Below are 18,779 nucleotides of genomic sequence, written 5' to 3'. Positions count from 1 at the left end.
AATTGTGAAATACCAGCTGTCTTCAACATTTTAGAAACGGTGGGAGATGGGGACACACACTCTCCCAATCCTCATTTCCGCCCCCGGCCCTCCCCTTGGATTCCCACATCACAAAGACGCGCCAGCCCCCAGCCTGCCGCCCCCTACATCAGTTCTCTGTAAATGTTCCATTGCTTTGCTATTTGTCCCAGTTTGGCCTGGAAGCAAGGACCATGGTATTTTTAGGGTATCAACACTCTTCTCTTCGGTTTTGTTGCAAAGTGGAAGTACAAACAATCTAGAATTTATTGTGAATTATAATTACTTTTTATTTACATTTATTAAGTTTTTTGAGTGGGTTCACTTACATGTATGATGATTCGCGCGTATTGTTCCAACCCTCCCTTGAGGGCGCTGTTCCATAATGTGACAAGAGCTAGAGCTGAAGTCTCTGTAATCTTAGACGTGTAAAATGACGTTGAAAGAGTAAAAATAAACGTCTCCTGACCTCGATTCCTGAGCAAAACCCCGTTTCAGAAGTAGCCTACTCTGACATATAGCCATGGAAGAGGTGAGAGATAGAATCGAATTAGTTTCACTTTTATGCAGGCAATGGCTGGAACTCACACCCACTGTTGTCAAGCTCAAACTGCTACTGTAGACGGTGTTTATCATTTATCAATCATGACTCCCAGGCTGCTGTGCATGTAAACCCTGAAAGGCCTAGTCCGACTTTGGAATTTACAGGCAAGGAGTTCTGTTCACTGGCAAGTGGCATCACTTATTTTCCCCTGCAATGGTTTACCAGCCATCAGAAAGTGATCAAATGTCTTACATCATCCTACTATAATCCTGAGCAATACTACTTAGCTGGGAAAATATTAAAACATTTACAATAAATTACATATAGAAAACACTTGGAATTTTTCTGACCAGTCTTAGTTAGGACAGGGCCCTAGGGATCATCATGTTTGTGCACAGTGTGTCAACTGATGAGCTCAATTGCAGAATACCCCGCCATCCGGCATGATCAACCTCGTGACCAGGTAGAAGTCAAATAAACTGTTACAATCTTTCTCATGGGATTTTTTACCTTGTACCCATGTAACCAGTCATTCCAGGGGTCCTTTTTTGGATTGATGGGATATTCTGCAATGACTCCTTTTTTACATTTAAATATCAAAGGCTTTTGGCTGATGAGCTGGCTGCTACCGTACTTGGTTTCATGTCACCTAGTCCAGCACTGGACAATTAGATCTTACATGTATCTCTCTGCTGTAACTTAGTGATGATGCAGACATGACACTGGATGGCTTGTAACCACTTTTGAACCACTAAATTTGCAATGAAATACGATATGGTGGTTTTCATTTGTTTTAGTACTAATAGTGTTCTGCCAAAATTCCGCCCACATTAGCAAGAATACCATGGCCCTGGCATTCCATACTGGTATTTGCCCGTATTCTAGTATTTATAGATCACCAGTCAATATTGCTTGGTATTTAAAAAAACAAACAACACTATTTAGTAATACCGAAATACCATCCAAGCCTAATTTAGAATAAGTAAATTCTTCCGGAAAAAGTTCCATATATGGACAACACTAATAATTCAATAGTCAATATAGGGAAGAAAACTTTGAAGAATTTACTTAGAAAATACTTTCATTTTTTTCAGACAAGTCTCATAGGTTTGTGCATAGGGGCATCAAGTGTTGTCTGTACATGGAGCTTTTTCCATAATTCCTTGGGCCACGTTTTTAGAAAATATATCACAGCTCTATGTGTGCTTTGCAAATATCCCAAACGAACTTCTTGTGTGAAGACTCATTAATGTACCTGTTTTAGACTTCACAGAGAGTAGACACTCACAAAAATTGAACACATTTTCAACTTTAATAACTTGGCAATCAGAATACTTACACTAGTATACATGTACATGTAACATCACAGCAAGGCTCCCATAGCAAATCATTCATAGCTTAATGAAGGTTTTCAATTGGTAAAAAGTACTTTGTATTTGAATTTATTTGTTTGTCCTTGATAAAAGGAAGAAACAGTGTCTGAGTGCTCTTTCTTGACCATATTCTGTTGTTATTTAAGGATCCAAATTCATTGCTGCAAAATGAGGAAGATGTTGCCATGACTGCTGCCTCCGGTGCTTTGCAAGAAATCTTAGACACAATCGAATCCCAAGATGTGTTTCTGCCATCTTCATCGCCTGTTGATGACTCACATCCTGCCCTCAAGACAAACCAAGGAAGTCAGGAATCCTGCGGTTTATCTGAGGAACCAATCACCTTGGCTGAACAGCCAGCCAGGGATAACCAAGGGACAATTGATCAAGTGGGAGATTCAAACTCAAATATTTGTGGAGATGAAGAAATGTCATCATTGCTGTTGCCACATGAAGGTTTGAGGTGGACCAAACTCCGAAAGCAGGTTGTGGTTTTGCCACTTTTTCAAGAGTATATGAGACGGACTGAAGATGATACCTTCTGGAGTATTGATGAGGCGTTTGCTAGCTTCTGTCTTGATCGGTGAGCCTTATTTCAATTTTGTTTACACTTATTACCAGCTTTTAAGTGAATTATCCTGACCCCCCAAGTTTTTTTCAGCTAGAAACTCTGTAAAAGGCAACAATATACAAAAGATTGTCAAAGTGAGATGGATGCTTGCTCAGTGATCAATTCTCAACCCTCCCCAAAGCTTAACCCCGACCCCAATTCTGCTACCACACTACTGAACCCCAAAACATCCAACAGCAAGTAAACTGTGCAGCAGGCTGAACCCAACAATACCCAACGGTGGATATTGTTGGGTTCAGCAGGCACCTCCCAGGCCCAGCAAAATCCAACTTGTATTATACTGTTCAAACCTTCTGTATGTACCCAACAAAAAACAACAGTGCAATGTGTATTTTTTTTTCAAATTTATACAGCAGTTATGTATTTCTATATAACTCACCAATTTCTTTCATGAAGAGCACAATCCTACATTCATATGAAGTTGATTTGGAATCAGATGCATTATGTACCAGCCCAGCAATGCAGTAACCCCCAGCAGCTAGATAAGTCTACAATGCTGAATCCAACAACATGCAACAGCTCTGACTTGAAGATAAACAGTGCCACCTGACTGACCTCAGCAATATCCAACAGTGTTTTGTACTGATGTACGCAGCTGAACCCAACAGAACACAACTACTTAAAAACCCAATTGGGCTCTGTTGGGTTTAGCGTGGTTAGGGTAAATGGCAAGAGCCCTAGTCTGCCAGCCATCACAGTGTCCAATGCTAGTATTATTCAACTAACCACTTTTGTCATAGGATTGGTAATTGGTGCCATACATACAACAGCTCTGACTTGATTGGTGCCATAGTATTATTCAACTAACCACTTTTGTCATGGGATTGGTAATTGGTGCCAAATATAAGAAGATCCTGCGAATTGTGGATTTGTTGTACTTTGCAGTATTCAGCATGATTAAGGTTAATTGATTTTTTTCTACACTTTCTTTATTGGTTTGCTTTGTTCACATTCCAGTTGCAACAACCCTCCCTCTGTGGCATTCTACACAAGTCAATAGATGATGTGAAATGATTTCTCAGTCCAAATCATAGAGGGGTTATGATAACACTTTATTGCTTCTGCTGTTTTCTGTCTTTAACCCTGACTAATACTGAATCACACTTAAGACGAAATTTTTCAGACATACAATTTATACAATACAAAAATATTTGTGAAAGTTAACTTTCAGTTTCTTTTGTTTTGCAGTGTGGAGGAAATTTTATCTGTTGCCAAACAACCTGAGGCAACTACCCAGAGAAAGAAAGGGACACGGCGGAAGGGACAACCCAAAAAATATGAACGGTATTTGTGATTAGTTTTCGTAGTTATGTCTCATAGCCAGCCATGATCATATCTCTAATTGTAGTGGTCGGGGGTTCAAATCCAGCTGGTGGCAGCATGTTGTGATCTCGAGCAAGTCATTTTACCCCCATGTGCCTCTCTCCATCCAGGAGTAAATGGGTGTCTGTGTGGGCAAGTATGGTTGTTATGTTTAACCATTTGTGCTGATATGGCAGCATTGGTCTGGTATACTCCCCAGGGAGCTGAGATGGTTCCAGGAATGTTCAGATGTTGTGAGTTCAATGTGCACGGATGATAATAACAGCGCCTTGGGCACCTTCATGGTGGATATATTTTGCACCGTATAAATGACCATTATTATTATGAATGCTGACCTAATTTATGTTGTGTATTCTAATTGTTAATTTGTAAGGGAAGGAAATTGATGCTATCAACATGACTTTTCATCTGCATTTGTTGATAATGTTCAAGCAATCTTTGTGTCTAATTCATAATTCACTTTCATTCCCCTTAGATTTTTGTCTAATAAATTTTGATGGTAACAATACAAATTTCTCAACGCAGGAAACAGGCAACACCTTTGGATGAAATCCCACCGAGATCTGTACGGAAGAGGAGACGACAGGAGAATGGCTTAAAGCTGTTTGAAGACGATGTGGAAGATGAAGATGACAATGAGGATTTTCTGGCAATGGATGATAATCCTAAAGATTTGGATTATCAGCCTCTGCCCATGATCCGATATGTAAGCGATAAACCACTAAACTACCTCACCCTGAAAAAAAGAGTCTTTTGTCCATGGTCAGAGCGTGCGTCAGTTTTAAGCATGTGCGTCAATCTTTTTTTCTTTCTGCGAGAGCTGCACCATTGCCCTCTGTTGCCACACTGTCTCAACATTTTTGCGGGCAACTTGATCTTTTACTCAGGGCAATAGATCCTGACGAGATCGATGTTGAACAATGATAGCAGACTATGGATATGACGTTGTTTGTTGTCAGCTTATAATCATGATAAAGCTGGTCTAGTCCCATGACTCAACAACGTGTGCCTGTCTGTACAATCCAACCCTGGAGAAAAAAAAAATGCTGTGTCACCACATTGATTCCGGAACATCAGTCTGACCAGAGACAAACTTTTTTTGGGGGGGGGGCTTACAAGGTAATTTGTAAAGTCCGAAGGACCTTGCTGTACAGTGTATCAGTTTGCATCATTTGCCAAAGTTAATGATTTCATACATCCAACTAAATTAGATGCAGATGCAACAAGATCTAACCGGTCAACCATCCCAAGGCCAAATGGCCTGGGAGTCTGTGGTTACCAGCCACCACAAGATCCAACAGTAGCATTGTTCAATGGGACCATTGCTCCCATTGTTTCAGTAGGGCCAATTTGTTCAGCTGCTGTTGATTGCCCAGTGTAAAAAAATGCACCAGACTTTTACACCTGTTCTACTTTGCTATGTCTGGTAAGGTTACAGCTCAAGAATTCTCCAGATGGAATATGTTGCTGTTGAATATGTCTAAGCAGGAATACATTCAGGCTACGTGCACAAGTACGCCCTCACTAATGACAAAGAGATAGGCCAGGCTGACTCTTGATTGTGCAGGAATATTGCACACAGCAAGCATGCTATCACTTCACTAGTTTGTGCACAGATACATATTATGCAACAAATGTGCATGCTGTACATGAGGAAAGTCATTGCCACTTGTCAGTGCTCTTTCTTGTTAGCATTCAGAGACAATAAACTGGACAGGCAAATTCTCAGTGAACTATGCCAATTATTGTAATGTTGAAAATCACTGTGATTTGCCCTCCCTGTCTTTGTCCTTGTAGTTTTACTATTTTTGGGGTCTCACGTTTGTTTCAGCCAAAGCGGAGAAGGAAGAGTCTTCCTCGCTCTACTAACAGCTACCAAGCCCCACCTAAGGCACCCATCAGGCCCAAACTATCTATCAAAACAACCAAGCCACCAAAGGCATCACCTGCCTCCAAGAAAGCAACAAAGCAACCAGTAAAGACAACCAAGCTAGAACCATTTGGTCCGCCACGTAAGAGGGGTCGTCCCAGGAAAGTGGCAACTGAAACTCAGAAGAAATTTCCTAAGCCCAAAGTCAAAACGGACAAGCCCACCAAGTGAGTCAATGTGTATTTTGCAATTTAAGAGGTTTTTTCATTTTGTAAACTTTTAAACCTGGAAGAAATACACTATGTAATAGTTTCTCTAAATGATGATTGGATTTTTTTCTTTCGGTTGAAAGAAGTCATACTTGCCAATGAAATTCTAGGAAAGGCATAAACTCATGAATTTTTCTTTTATAAATTCACCAATGATTCCTTTGTTTCTCAGAACGTATATCCGCATGGAAGTAAGACTCCAAAGACTGCCAAAGATGTATGAATGCAAGACGTGCTTTGAACAGTTTCCAGAGGCTGATGATGTTAAAAAACATTTCCTTGGAGTGCACCAGAGAGAACGACTTTTGATTCCATCTGAGAATGGTAGTAATGAGAACAATGAAGGAGGTAATCCTGAACTTAGGTGCTTGGAAATGGACAATTCAGTTCTTCCAGATTTAACCAGTCTTGCCAACTTGCTAAGACAATGTCCTAAATGCAAAAAATATGTTGAGAATATGACCCTGCACAGGCGGGAACATCAAGAGAGAAAATTCATCTGTGAGGAATGCGGTAAAGGCTTCACAGAGAACCAGATCCTTCAGAAACACAAGAAGGTCCATGAGATGGATCGGACTGGAGATCGCTATAAGTGTGAGCTTTGTGAGAAATCTTATCGCTTCCATCAAAATCTGCGCAGTCACATGCTTTACCACGGTGGTGAGAAGACCTTTATCTGCGACCACTGTGGAAAGTCGTTCTATACCAACAACCGACTGATCATTCATTCAGCTATCCACATGAAGGAGAAGCCCTACAAGTGTGTCGAGTGTGGACGAGGTTTCTCCCAGAAGAGCAACATGCAGAAACATGAGCGAGTCCACACAGGTGTCAAACCCTACCAATGTGAACTCTGCAATGAGTCCTTTAACCACAAGGTTAGCCTCAAGAACCATAACAAGAAACACCATGGTATTGATTGGTGGAAAGATGTCGGCAGGCCCAAACCTGTCACAACCAAAAAATCTAAGGAGACAACACAAGCGGTTGTGAATAGAGAAGATCAGATACCTATCCAAGCAGAAAGTAACCCAGTGCCTCAACAGAGGGAGCAGCCTGTTATGGAAAACCAATGGAAAGGCAATGAAATGCCCCTCCAGAGAGATGACAGTGTTGGGAACCAGTGGAGAGACGACAGGCAACCAGTGAGAGAAGTGGAGCCAACAGAGACCATCTGGCACCGACCAGACAACCCCCTCAGCCTGGAGCATCAGAACCAAGTAGTGGAGGAAAGTGTTAGATTACAAACTCTCCACCCAGCAGGGAATCAATGGAAGGGTAACAATCTGCCACTGGACAGGCAAGGGCAAGCAGGGGACCAGGGAATGGCACCCTTTTTCTATCCATCTACGTACCTTCAGGGGTACCCTTCCGGATATTCTGCAGTGCCTGTTGTGCCTATTAATCCAGACACAGCAGTTCATCCTGCAAATCGACCGAGCTACCAGTGATGCAGCATTTTTCAGCAACTCTCCGATTTGAGTCCGAGTTAAATACTTTTGCATGTTTTCCATATTTAGAAGAAAGTGCAAACATTCAAGCTCTACATTTCAGCATATCACTTCCTTTGGAATTCTAATATTTCCTGGCAAAAGTCAGCAAAAGTTCGCTCATTTTCATCAACATGTATTCACATTTGCACAGATGCTATGGTTCAGTTTGTTTGGGGGTTTCTTTTTCCCTTTTCTGGCATTCAAATTTGTTTTCATGCACACAAAATTTTTTAACTTTGGCATTCAGTTTTGTCTCTGTCATTGTACTTTGTTTACGGGCTTTTGAGGTCCCATTATCATATTTTTGTACAAAGTTTCATTGACAGAAAGCTGTCTCAAGATCCACCATGACACCTTTTTCTTGGATAATCACGTTATATAGGATCCAGAAAGCGCTTATCACTGGACCGAATTTGAAAGCATTCAAGTGAAATGAGATTGCATATTAACTAACTTGAATGCCTCATCCTTTTTCTAAGCCCTTTGATGAATGGGAATGAACAAATTGACTAAAAATGGAATTGGAATAAGATTAACAACATCGAATGTTTGCTGTTGATATTCGAATGCTTGTGTGAAGGATCATTCCTTTTAAAACAAATTTAGATATGCCTTGTGTAAAACTAAAAGACTTTTTGCAGAAATTGGCCAGTTGAACCTGTCCGCTCCGAGTGGAACAAAAGAGGGTGTGTTTCTTTGGTACTCACTGCATAGGCGCACCATGAGGCGTGCAAGTATGCGCGTTTGACGTGAAGCACGTTGAGTATGCATAGCTAATTTATTCAGGCATGTACATGTATGGTCTTTGCATACACGCAGAACACGTACAAGAACCCACCTGTAACCACCTGTCTTTCTTTTTGCTAATTAGGGTGTACCTCAGCTCGGGGTGGATACTATAATGGTTGAAAACCTCACAAACAATAGTTGTATAGTTTGTTGTGCTATTAATTTTTATAGAGCATAATATATTTACAGCCTGTAACTCAAAGGAATAACCAAATAATCCTCCATGGTTACAGTAATTTGTGTCTTATCATGTTGTTCTGGGTCTCATCATGGAATGGTCACATTCACAAATACTTTTTTACTTGTACTTTTATTAATTAAGCTGTGGGAATTGCCTGCCAAGCACCACCTGAAATGGTTTTTCATTATGGAGTGTGATACATCTTACCAGCATTTCTTGTTGTGTGAGTGTCTTTGTATAGAACTTAAATTTCGGCATCATTTGTTTGTACATGTGCATGTCCATGCACATATGTAGTCCCTCTTTAATAATGCTCTGCCAGTTAATATTTTTACAATAGATTTCTTTGTTGTTTTCCAGTTTTTACTAAATTTTTTAAAAGTGCAAATTGCTTTTCCAGACCATGTAGAGTTGTAATACCTCAGCTACAAATAGATTCTCTCTCTTGATTGGCAGTACTTTCGTTATCTTGCTTTTCATGGCTAAAGAACTCTACCTGTAGCCATTCAAGTACTTTGTGCATGACCACTGTGTAAATACATACTGGGATATGCATATGTTGCACTTTGGGTGTATTCCCAAGTGCTCGTGATACAGAGCTGGGTTCGAACATTTTGTGAAGAGGTATTTATACATGTAGTTGGAAATAGTGCTCTTATATTTGCAACAAATTTCCCATTCAAACAGACATTTAAATGCAGTTAGATTAAATTAATTAGTTGTCACAGTAGCATTTGTAGGAGGGGTGTTATAAAGCAAATATTGACTGCTTTATGTTGTGGTGAAAACTGAGCCTCCTTGGATGATCAATGGAGCCTGCTATTTACCCTGGGCTTCACCTCAGGAACAATAGAATGACCCACGGATCACCTTGGGGGACTAGTTTTACGACACTTCTTGAAGAAAGTCGGTAGTTGTATACTATAATATACTTTGGCCATTTTTTAAGGAATTAGAGTTGTATTTTGCCAATCATATATAAACTCTCAAACTTTTACGCATACACACTTTAGTAAAGGTGAAATAGATTTTTTTTCTCAGATGATTCTTAGTTTTTTACAAAGATAATTTAAAAACAAAAACTAGTAATGAAATACTATTTCATACAATGAATATCATACTTATGTGCTCATCAAGTGTTGTTTTTCCATATATTTGTTGTTTTATTTTCTTCTAATTTAGAAATTTAACATTTCTAAACGGTTACAATATGAATTCTTTTCTTCCATTTTTTACAACATAAACTGCCATTTTCTTCTCGACTTTACCTAGACAGCATGTGTAGTGTTGTTATGCCAATGTGCTAGGGAACTGTCACAAGTTTGACTTGAATAGGCATAAAATTGTTTCTGCTCCATCATTTTCCTGACTGGTATAACCCCTGCAGAATGGAAATCTAGCCAACACATGCAGTATCCGGTTTGTAAATGTAACGCCACTTCTGTTTAAACCACGCCCAATGCGGCTGCGTGTAGTAGTAGAAATCTGCAGCATGTCTAATTTGTAAAGATATTTATGTGAGCATGTATTTATGCAAATGAAGATGTAGTAAAATGCAATTTGGGCTTAAAATAGTGATGTGAATTATTGTGTTCATGTACATTGCTCACTTGTAGATTTTATTCATTTTCAATAAATTGATTTCTGGACTAAGAGTAGTTTAATTCAAGAGATTACTGTGTTTTTTCTACAGACATTTTGCCGAGAGTTTTCTTGCATCTAGATGATCGCTTGAAATATGGATTCCCATTATCAGTATTTTTGTAAGGAATCAATTCATAATCACTGTTATTGTCTTTCTCATAAGTGCTGCTAGATTGCTTTTATTTGGAAAGTTTTTGTAGAGTTTGAGTCTTTGCCAGCCTAAATCTGCTCCAGCATTTTTTTAATAAACATGAAATGAAGTGTTTTGCGTTTGTAGATTTTTAATTAGCCTCCTTGTAGCGTAGGTGGTTAAATATAGTATCGTTTATGTTTTGTTTAAAATGTATCTTTATACGATGAATGTCTTTGTAGGGTGCAGACCACTAATTCAAGTGCGAATTTCTGACCAGCTCATTAGCATTAAAAGTGCCCCCACATAAAATGGAGATTGTTTGGTCATGGAGGTAGAATCACACACCTCCATGGTTTGGCCTGCAAAATGGTGAGATTGTGTAAACGTTGCCAGGATCAACTCCCTGGGTCTTTGAGCTTTCATATGAGAGCAGAAGGGCTAAAAACTACAGTTGAAAAATGGTCCTAAGTGCCCGAGAAAGTTGAGGGTTGCCACTTGAAAAATGGCTGCAATCAGACTTCGGAAAAATCACTTTTTGGAGGGTGACTTTTGTTTTGTGGGAACAATTAAAAATGTAATTGGTTAACCCACAAAAAATTGAAAAGAAATTGAAAGATAAGTGACCAGCCAAGAATTTCAATTTCATTTGTGTTTCAGAAATCTGAGGGATGCTGGCGTGCATGTTATTGGGCCCTGAACAGTGCTGATTTACACTGTTTTCAATGAGGCTTGAATATTAGTGGACTGTACCCTGTAAGCGTATCCCGAAAAATGGAAAACATGTAAATGAACCGCGAGTTTGTAACTCTTGATGGCGCTGTTTGATTAAAACACTTGGTGGCGCTGTTCACGATTTCTTTCCATCAGACTGTGTGTCTGGCTGGCTGTACGTACGGAGACGTCTGATGCCCGGTGCCCATAATCAACCAAAAAAGGTGGAAATTTTGAGGTAGGCCTAGGCTAAATGAACAATTCGATGAGGAATCTTTTTTTAGTAGATGTTCAACAAGTGGAAACGGAAACAGATCCATGCATTGATATAAGATCAGGACATAACTTGACACCCTGTCATGCTACCCCCAGAATAGCCCAGGTCGTGCGAGCCCCACTAGTGTGGCACGGATCACTCCCGATTTATCCTTAGCCACACATCCGTGTATGCAATTTCGTGTTGGCGTATCGAACATTCCGGCGCACCCACTTATCATCGTGGGCGCAATTTCTTTTGCACACGAACATGATTCTTGACCTTTCCGCTTTCTAAAAACCATTTATTGAATGATTTCACTCACGTTATTCAGGTATTTTCCAGTCTTTTTGCCTTTATCCATTTAGAAAGTGGAAAGGTCAAGAATCATGTTTAAGTTGGTTCATATAGATCAGTGGAACTGTGTCTTTTTACAGTAGCTGAAATCTTTTCCAGTCTGAAATGACTCATCATGCTAATCACAGACACATTTCTGCACAATTGAACGAAGGCTGAATGTCTTTACTGTCCACCAGTACATTGTGTGAATGATTGTTGCAAAGCTTGATAGTACAAATCCAGTAGTTCAGTTGTGCCAAGTGTACATTTGCAATGAGGTGTAAGCCAGTTTTTCAAATTCAAAATATGATGTACAGTACCTAAAATAGCTTGTCAAGCTGTAATTATTTGCCATGAGGTCAAAGTTCATAAACTTATGAACTGTAATATTCTTTGGAAGGTGTTAGAAATGATTGTGGGCATGTTTTGTTCAAAATGGAGTATCTAGAATGCCCTCAAATACATACATTGTAAAAATTTTAGGGACTTAAGTTTGACTGAAGCACAGTCTGTTCAGAAGGCATATAATCTTGTTTTTATGTGCAGAAACAAGCAGCAGTGCTTTATGATGGATAGACATTCCCTTATCCGATTGGAACTGAGCCAATCACCACCTGTTTTGATCAAACTCCAGCAAGAGGGTGTGAGATGGCAGAACCTACGTGACAGAATTATGACATCAACTGAGTTGAAGGATAATCCCCTTCTGACAGATAAAGAAGGAAAGAGTAAATGGAGTGTGGATGAAGCCTTCATGAAATTCCTCCTGGATAGGTATGGATGCAAATAATGACCAATATAGCCTCAGACCAAGTCTTACCGTGGGGGGGGGACCTGAATTAGGGGAATATTTTACTTTGAAACTATCTACACCTTAAATGGTCATGAACATTTAACATTCTACTAATAACCAATAAACTGTAATCATAACTGTCCAAGCACATGGCATGACCTCTTTGATCAGGATTTTTAGAAATATTGGTCAAAATGAGTTGGATAAGTGTATGCCCTTCACCAACATGCAGACTTCTATCAATCTGTGCCCTTTACCAACATACAGACTTCTATCAATCTATGCCCTTCACCAACATACGGACTTTTATCAATCTATGCCCTTCACCAACATACAGACTTCTATCAATCTATGCCCTTCACCAACATGCAGACTTCTATCAATCTATGCCCTTCACCAACATGCTGACTTCTATCAATCTATGCCCTTCACCAACATACAGACTTCTATCAATCTATGCCCTTCACCAACATACAGACTTCTATCAATCTATGCCCTTCACCAACATACAGACTTCTATCAATCTATGCCCTTCACCAACATACAGACTTCTATCAATCTACGCCCTTCACCAACATACAGACTTCTATCAATCTACGCCCTTCACCAACATACAGACTTCTATCAATCTACGCCCTTTACCAACATACAGACTTCTATCAATCTATGCCCTTCACCAACATACAGACTTCTATCAATCTATGCCCTTCACCAACATACAGACTTTTATCAATCTATGCCCTTCACCAACATAGACTTCTATCAATCTATGCCCTTCACCAACATACAGACTTTTATCAATCTATGCCCTTCACCAACATGCAGACTTCTATCAATCTATGCCCTTCACCAACATATAGACTTCTATCAATCTATGCCCTTCACCAACATATAGACTTCTATCAATCTGTGCCCTTCACCAACATACAGACTTCTATCAATCTGTGCCCTTCACCAACATACAGACTTCTAGCAATCTGTGCCCTTTACCAACATACAGACTTCTATCAATCTATGCCCTTCACCAACATAGATTCAGTTACTTCAGTATTAGGAACTGTTTAAAAACTTCACATTCTTTTTTCTTAACTGACAGGTTGGAAAAAGATCTGGAAGCAGAGAAGGAAAGAAAGATGCAAGCAAACCCACATTGCTGTCTACCACAAATTGATACAACTCAGTAAATATACAGTTTAATATTGTCCATATCTAAGAATCATTTTACTCATTGTGTTTCACTTCCCTTCAATTGCAAATATTCTTCTATCATTAAAAATATAGCTCTCATTTTGATAGAATCGTAGTGATCAAATAGGGTTTGTTGCTAACTTGACTTGAGGTAGAAACGATGAAGAGTTTTTCTGAGAATTCACACATCATTTGAGGGTACTTTTGAAATCAGAGTCAACCTTAGCCCTATGCGTAAGGTTCCGAGATGCCCATTTTGATTTGGCTTGATGAGGAACATCTCCTTGAAGTTGTTGGCCCAGCTCTCTCAATTCTCTTTTGCTGTTTTTCAGTCCACATTCGAAACGTTCCTTGGATTGCTCTGTGAGAAGGAATTCCACCTGCTCGTTAAGACAGTCAAACAACAATTTAAAAGCTGGTATTGTGGATGTGGATACAGTTGAGGTATGTTTGGATTGTCAAGAGTTACCTTCGCGTCATTAACAATTCTATAGTGTGAAGTTTTAATGTAACAACTTACGACGGGTAAAGGGAAATTTTGCTGTCTTAAAACGTTTTCTTGGGGGGAGGGGTGGGGAAGAATCAAAAGCAGTAGCATTTCATAACTGGTCCTAACGACACCTGCCCTCCTTTTTGTAACAAAATTTGAGTTCAAAAAATAAGACTACCATTGTTCTGTTGCATTTTGAATGATGTTAAAAAGAATGGACATTTTCTGAGCTAGAAAACCTCTTATTAAATTAATCTCTTCCAAGGTAAAGCTGGTCCGATCTAGAACAGGCTCTCTTGAGTAAGCACTGACAGGAAAGTACAGATTTTCTTTTTAAGAAAGCACTTTTCATTCCAAGATTACATGTTAGACTTGGAATGTTCAGCATTCTGACTTCCGAGACATTGTTTAGAGCCAAGCCTCTGGTGATAATAGCATTTATTACACATTTGACATTGAAAGGGTACTTTCCTTGATTGATCTCAGGTGACCAGAGATATTCCAACAAGTGGTAGTTCTCAAAAACAAGGTCACAGACATGTGAGAACTCAAAGACATACTTGCAACAAGGAAGCAAATGATAGAATGCCAGTATCGGTTGCATCCTGTCTTCAGAAGGATGCTCACATTGATGTGGAAGATGACACAGAAGATGCAATGACTTGCATGCCTGCTGAGCAAAGCTGTAGAGATACTGATTGTTTATTAACGAGTCAAGACCCACAGACATCTGAGGTACACCAAAGCACTAGCGACAGGTTAAGATTGCATCCACCCAGAATTGGAAAGGATGGACAGAGGACAGAGAATGCAGATGGAAGTACTGGTCTTCCTCAAGACACAATGTCTGATAATTCTTCCAAATCTGTGAGAGATGCATGTGTACCAAGTGTCAAGACCATGACTTCACAAGATGAAAACAGTGCTAAAGGAACAGTGACCATAGGCGAGGACAAATTGAAAGCAAAGAGGAGAAGGGGAAGACCAAGGATAGAATTAGACGATGCAGAAAAGTAAGTCACAAGAGAATGAAATATAATGAATAGTAAAGGTTAGGGAGATATTTATCCAGGCAATATGAATTTTGTATTCTCAGAGCAAACGTGTAAAAGTGGAATATAAAATTCTAGAGTGTAAACACGTAGCAAAGCCAAAATTTATGGGAAAGCTACAAATTAAAAGATTAGTCCCCCAACATACCCTGAAACAATTAAATTCATTCCCATCTGTGGAAAAGAGATGTATCCAATCCAATTCTCATGACAACTGGTGTCATCAGATCAGACTTCTTCCTTATATCATTTCCAGTCATTGCAACCTTTGAACGTTAAGACATTCTTAGAAAGCCTTTTCCATGTTGACAAGACTTGGCCTAATTTTACAACTACATGTACTACTTCCCTAGACCCCCCCCACAGTGTCTCCACCCACTGCCATTGTAATCCTTTGCAATCTTTATGTCCAGAGAGGCCATAACATTCAATAAACGATTAAAGGGGATTCAAGCTCGGGACCTCCCAAGAATGTTCTCCTGTCGCAGTTGCAGCCAGAGATTCCAGGAAGCGGAGGACCTCCGAATGCACACCATCACTGCTCACCTCCCCATTAGTATACCAGACAACAGTGATTGCTCAGTGGAAAAGCATGGCGAGATATGCTTCACCCATATTGAAATTGATCTTGGTCTCTACCAGCAAGTCAGTGAGGTAGACATCCAGGAACTGGCGATAGAGCTCAGATGCTGCCCAGAATGCAACAAGTATGTTGAGGACTTCAAAATGCACCTTGAGTCTCACATGATGAAGAATTACATCTGTGAAGCATGTGGCAAGGGATTTGCTTGCAGCAAGCAGTTGAAACTACACAGTATTTACCATGAGATTGATCGGACTGGTGAAATGCAATATTCATGCCAATTCTGTGGTAAAAAGTTCCGAAGTGCCCAATCACTGTCCATTCACCGGCCATTGCACAACAAGGCCAGGAATTATATCTGTCAACAATGTGGGAAAATGTTTAAGGCCAACACACGACTACAGAAACACATGGCAACCCATGCACAGCACAAACGCTATTCCTGCTCTTTCTGTGGACGAGGGTTTGCACAAAAGTGTAACATGACTAGGCATCAGAGAACTCACACGGGAGAAAAACCTTACACATGCAATCATTGCAACCAAGCATTTAACCACAATATCAGTCTTAAGAAACATTTGAAGAAAGAGCACTTGATTGAACCAGAAGATAAAACTTCTAAAGAAGTAGAAGCAATAGATAACTTCCCAAGTGGACGTCTGCCCTCAAAGAGACTCAATGTTAAGTAAAATGAGTGGTGTTTCAGTGTTACTTGTATCAAATTTGCTTCATATCTGAAGTTGGAATAGTGCTGCATTTTAATAAGTAAGATGTGTTTATGGGCATTTTAGGATGCCTTGTTTGTAATTTAAAGTTTGGCTGCAATGAATTTTTCTTAGACACAGTTTTATGCAACTTTGTCCTCTTCTCAAGACACGTACATGTATGTGAAATTTTTTTACACCCCCATTTGGTTAAATGCACTGAAACATGCACTTTTTGAAACACTTCAAATTGTCTATGCTTTCATGGACAGCTGAGGGCGCTGTTGCAGTGATGTCATCCAGGGAAGACATAATTTATTGTATAGGTTTTCCTATTAAAATTGATGACCCAGAATTTACTTACTAAACAACATTTCTGAGGAAAGCTTTGATTCGCACTTATTGCTATGCACCTAAATAACAATAAATCAGCAAAGAGAAAATTTGGTCCAGCAAAATCTATAAAAACGCACAACTTTTTATGTATAAACTAATGTATCAAACATGGAGGCTTTCTTCCTGGGATGACATCACAGTTTTGCTCATTTTCATAAAAACCAAAAAGGCAGCAAAATACTATTTGAAATAGTGAAAAAAATGAAAATCAGGTTAACTGAGACACAAAGGTGCATTTTGAAGGCTTGTATTTAAACAAGTTGATTGCAGCTACATGTACCCTTTAAAACCCATGATGCAATTGCATGTTATACCATGCAGTTAAACTTCAACAAACAGTGTATGTGATGGTTTTCAATTGAAACACCTTTTCAAATTTGGATTGGACAATTGCATTGTTAATCCTTAAAAATGAAGGTCTAAGGCTACTCACCTGTTCACTTTTGGGAATTAATGTTTACATGACAAGGCAGAGCCTAAGGAGACAAATGGACAGGTTTCCTAATTGCCTTTGACTGCATGATGGAATGAATTGCAGTATGTCCTAAGTTATTGAGGAATGTTGGCAACATTTTTTGTTACCATCCTGCCAAATTTTTTTTTAGAATCCCCACTAAAAATAAATTAGGAAACTTTGAGAATGAGGCCTAGTACATGTACACAACGCTGTACGAGAGACTATTATTAACCGTAACAGTCTTCAGTCCTCCAACAGGTGAAAGATTGAGGAGTTTTAGGGCTAATGTTATGGCAATGCATCTACACACTTTGGAAAAAGGTAACTAAATGTACGTGATTTGATTATATATCAATATACATGTACATGTGGTGACCACTTGGTGCATTGCTCATTGTGATATTGTCTCTACCTGAGTAATTTGCTTAAAGATAGAGTAGCTACAATCATTACCAACCTCCAAAATGCACCTTTGTGTCTCAGTTCATCTTATTTTCAACTGTTTTTTCACTATTTCAAAGAGTATTTTACCCCCATTTTTGTTTTTTGTGCGAGTATTTCCACATTTATGAGCAAAACCGTGAGGTCATCTCAGGAAGAAGCCTTGGTGTTATATTGGTTTGTACACAAAAAATTCCAGCGTTTTGTAGATTTTCTCTCCTTTACTGATTCATTGTTGTTTACATTCCGGATTGGCAAAGCATCAATCTCTCTCCCAGAAATGTTTCAGGAAGTAAATTCTGGGTTCACTATTTGAACAGAAACTGCACTGAACCATGTCTTCCCTAGACGACTTTACAGCAACAGCGCCCTCAATAGTTCTGGAAAGCATGGATAATCTTGTTTAAAATCAGGCATTTTTCAATGGATTTAACCAAATAGGACAGTAAAAGAGTTTTCATACTTTGAAGAACACCAAGTTGAAGAAAAATTCTCTAAGAAAACTCAATTGCAGCAACACTTAAATACATGTACATGTAAAAGTTTTTATACAAAGTAAAAAAAGATAAACAGTGATGACAAATTTTGCCTCTTTGCACTTCTCTTGAACAATAATTGGACAACTTGAAATTCTATTTAAACTTCATTTCGGTTAATGCTGAGGCCATTTCGAAAATGTTTATTCTGCGTATTGTAAAAAAAATTAGGCATGAAAAGTGTAAATAAATGACCCAAAAAGCTTTTTTTCAGTAGCATTCACTCTTGTGTAAAGGGCTTGTAGTCAAGACCATCACAAGACCTTTCACAAGGCCAGACACAAGACTATGCACAAAACCATTCATAACACCCTTCAAAAGTAGCAGTGTGGACAATGACAAAGGAATGCTTTTGTTGCATTTCATTTGAATAGCTTGAGACTTGAATTCAGACTGAAGGTCTTGTGTTAGTCTTGTGATGGTCTGAAGAGGTCTCTACTACAACACTGTTATTTAATTCTATGATCCGAAAATGTTAATTCTTAATTGTCACACTGTGCTCCTGCAGATTGGCAAACCAAAGTTAAAAATATTGAAATAAACAGGCAAACAAACTTTAAACCAA

The 18,779-nt window shown here is 39.1% G+C and overlaps 1 protein-coding gene across 1 annotated transcript; it reads left to right on the top strand.

Annotated features, from left to right (window-relative positions):
* The first annotated feature begins 399 nt into the window (after nt 1-399).
* LOC110981083 (uncharacterized) lies at nt 400-18,775 on the top strand. The gene is made up of 12 exons (XM_087134037.1): nt 400-550; nt 2,082-2,518; nt 3,755-3,850; nt 4,415-4,595; nt 5,721-5,986; nt 6,201-7,476; nt 11,129-11,217; nt 12,121-12,348; nt 13,464-13,547; nt 13,888-13,999; nt 14,532-15,058; nt 15,511-18,775. The coding sequence occupies exons 1-12, from the start codon at nt 542-544 to the stop codon at nt 16,367-16,369; spliced, it is 4,164 nt and encodes a 1,387-aa protein (XP_086990163.1). The 5' UTR covers nt 400-541; the 3' UTR covers nt 16,370-18,775.
* The last annotated feature ends 4 nt before the right edge of the window (nt 18,776-18,779 follow it).

This window comes from Acanthaster planci, linkage group LG03 (genome assembly GCF_054643075.1).
Source record: "Acanthaster planci isolate LZ-2023a linkage group LG03, COTS_SCS, whole genome shotgun sequence".
In the NCBI taxonomy this organism is placed as follows: domain Eukaryota; kingdom Metazoa; phylum Echinodermata; class Asteroidea; order Valvatida; family Acanthasteridae; genus Acanthaster; species Acanthaster planci.
The sequence above is the reverse complement of the archived record's forward strand: the minus strand, read 5'-3'. Positions and strand labels throughout refer to the sequence as shown.